The 2,441-nt window shown below is 49.9% G+C and overlaps 1 protein-coding gene across 1 annotated transcript; it reads left to right on the top strand.

The window, feature by feature from the left end:
- The first annotated feature begins 395 nt into the window (after positions 1-395).
- On the top strand, positions 396-2,163 carry LOC119362443 (peroxidase 70-like). The gene is made up of 3 exons (XM_037627660.1): positions 396-665; positions 1,138-1,329; positions 1,422-2,163. Exons 1-3 carry the CDS (start codon positions 450-452, stop codon positions 1,977-1,979), a joined length of 966 nt encoding a protein of 321 aa, XP_037483557.1. The 5' UTR covers positions 396-449; the 3' UTR covers positions 1,980-2,163.
- Positions 2,164-2,441: the final 278 nt, after the last annotated feature.

Genomic DNA, 2,441 nt, shown 5'->3' with positions numbered 1-2,441 from the left:
AACACCCAGACAAATTTTGCATGGCTGGCATGCTACCTGCTAACAACCACATGTGTATTGGGTGGAAGAACTATTTCGCTCGGACACAATAAAGCACTAATGCTAGCTTATGATTCAGGCAAATGCTGGCCATTTCCCATCTCCAACTAATATTCCGAACCATTTGGTGAGCAACCCTATAGATTTCCCATTGTTCTTTGTTGTGTTGCACTACGAATACCATGCCAACCATACTATATATCTCCAAAGCAACCGAAATAGATGCAGCATCATATCACACCACTAAAAATTAAAACAGTGTCGGTTGTCATGTTACACCAAACGGGCAATGGCTTGAAATGTGTCAGCTATATAAACAGGTGTATGTAGTCATGGTAATGCAGGCCATTAATTGCATAGACTTCTAATCTCAACAGGATTAGTGCCTGCTTGCATACAGAAGAATACTGATGGCAATGGCAATGGCCTCTACTCTGTCGGTGCTGTTGCTCCTGTGCCTAGCGGCGGCCGCCTCGGCGTCGCCGCAGCTTTCGCCTCAGTTCTACGCCAAGTCGTGCCCCAGGGCGCTGGCAACCATCAAGAGCGCCGTGACCGCCGCCGTGAGGAGTGAGCCCCGCATGGGAGCGTCGCTGCTCCGCCTGCATTTCCACGACTGCTTTGTCCAAGCAAGTCCCCTTTACTTACTGTACTACTCCCTCCGTCCCTAAATAAATCTTTGTAGAGATTTCACTGTGAACTACATACGGAGCAAAATGAGTGAATCTACACTCTAAAATGCATCTACATACATTCATATGTGGTTCATAGTGGAATCTCTCCAAAGACTTATATTTAGGAACAGAGGGAGTAGTTTCTACTGCATACAGTTCTGCTACTTACTCCTAGATTGACCTAGTTTAAGCTATGGTCAAAGTCATTACACTATCAAAAGGTTAATGGAATACTATAGAACACTACTACTTGTATACCTAACTGCTGACAAGCTGACGCTCTTAGACATACTAATAACTAATCTGACGTTTCAACTCTTCCTTTTGTGACAGTGACATTTCAGTTCAACTCATCCTTTTTTGACAGTAGAATGTACTGAATTTATCTTGACGGAAGTATTTTCTTGTGTGTGTGACGATGCATCAGGGCTGCGACGCGTCCGTACTGCTGAGCGACACGGCCACCTTCACAGGCGAGCAGGGGGCAGCTCCGAACGCCCGCTCCATTCGAGGCATGAACGTCATTGACAACATCAAGGCACAGGTCGAGGCCGTGTGCAGGCAGACTGTCTCCTGCGCCGACATCCTCGCCGTCGCTGCCCGCGACTCCGTCGTCGCCGTAAGATCGACCAGGCCGTGTACATGCAGTCAATTTGCTGAACGCACGCGACAGTAAATTAACTGACTTGGTTTTTTACTAATCGCTTGCAGCTGGGAGGGCCATCGTGGACCGTTCCTCTGGGGAGGAGGGACTCGACGACTGCAAGCCTGTCGCTGGCGAACAGCGACCTGCCTGCACCATCCTTCGACGTCGCCAACCTCACCGCCAACTTCGCCGCCAAGGGGCTCAGCGTGACCGACATGGTCGCCCTCTCTGGCGGCCACACCATCGGACAATCGCAGTGCCGGTTTTTCAGGAGCAGGCTCTACAACGAGACCAACATCGACGCGGCCTTCGCGGCGTCTCTCAAGGCCAACTGCCCCCGGTCCACCGGCTCCGGCAACAGCAGCCTGGCGCCGCTGGACACGAACACGCCCAACGGGTTCGACAACGCATACTACAGCAACCTGATGTCCCAAAAGGGGCTCCTGCACTCCGACCAGGTGTTGATCAACGACGGACGCACCGCCGGCCTGGTCCGGACGTACTCGTCGGCGTCGGCGCAGTTCAACAGGGACTTCGCAGTTGCCATGGTGAGGATGGGGAACATCAGCCCGCTCACCGGGGCGCAGGGGCAGATCAGGCTCAGCTGCTCCAGGGTGAACTAAGCCACCTATCTAGAATCAAGGGGCGCTCAAAGGCGACATAATAAGGCTGTGGAGTTATTGTGCTTGTGTTCTGCCATTTCTCGGATTATCATCAAGTGTGGGAGAGTAGATGGGGTGTGATGTGATGTATCTCAACTCTCAAGTATTCCCTTTGCTTAATTATTATATGCCCAAGTGCACATAACTTTTGTTTCTAAAAAAAACACGTTTGTTTCCGACGAATTCTACAAGCTTTTGTCTTCCAGTCCACACAACCATGCGGCTATATGGACATCATTTCCACGCCTAAGAGCGACTCATCCTAAAAAAAGACCCAAAAAACTAAATCTCTAGACATCTATGCCATCCTCAATACCCCTTTAGTTTTCCAAACACTTTTGGGACAAACCAAAAAACACCTCCTCCATCCTAATAAGTTGGAGGTCTTGCTTCCTCACCGTTCCTAATTCTGAATACAATTTT

This window comes from Triticum dicoccoides, chromosome 2B (assembly GCF_002162155.2).
Source record: "Triticum dicoccoides isolate Atlit2015 ecotype Zavitan chromosome 2B, WEW_v2.0, whole genome shotgun sequence".
Classification (NCBI taxonomy): domain Eukaryota; kingdom Viridiplantae; phylum Streptophyta; class Magnoliopsida; order Poales; family Poaceae; genus Triticum; species Triticum dicoccoides.
Note: the sequence above shows the minus strand (reverse complement) of the source record. Positions and strands in the feature narration are given on the sequence as shown.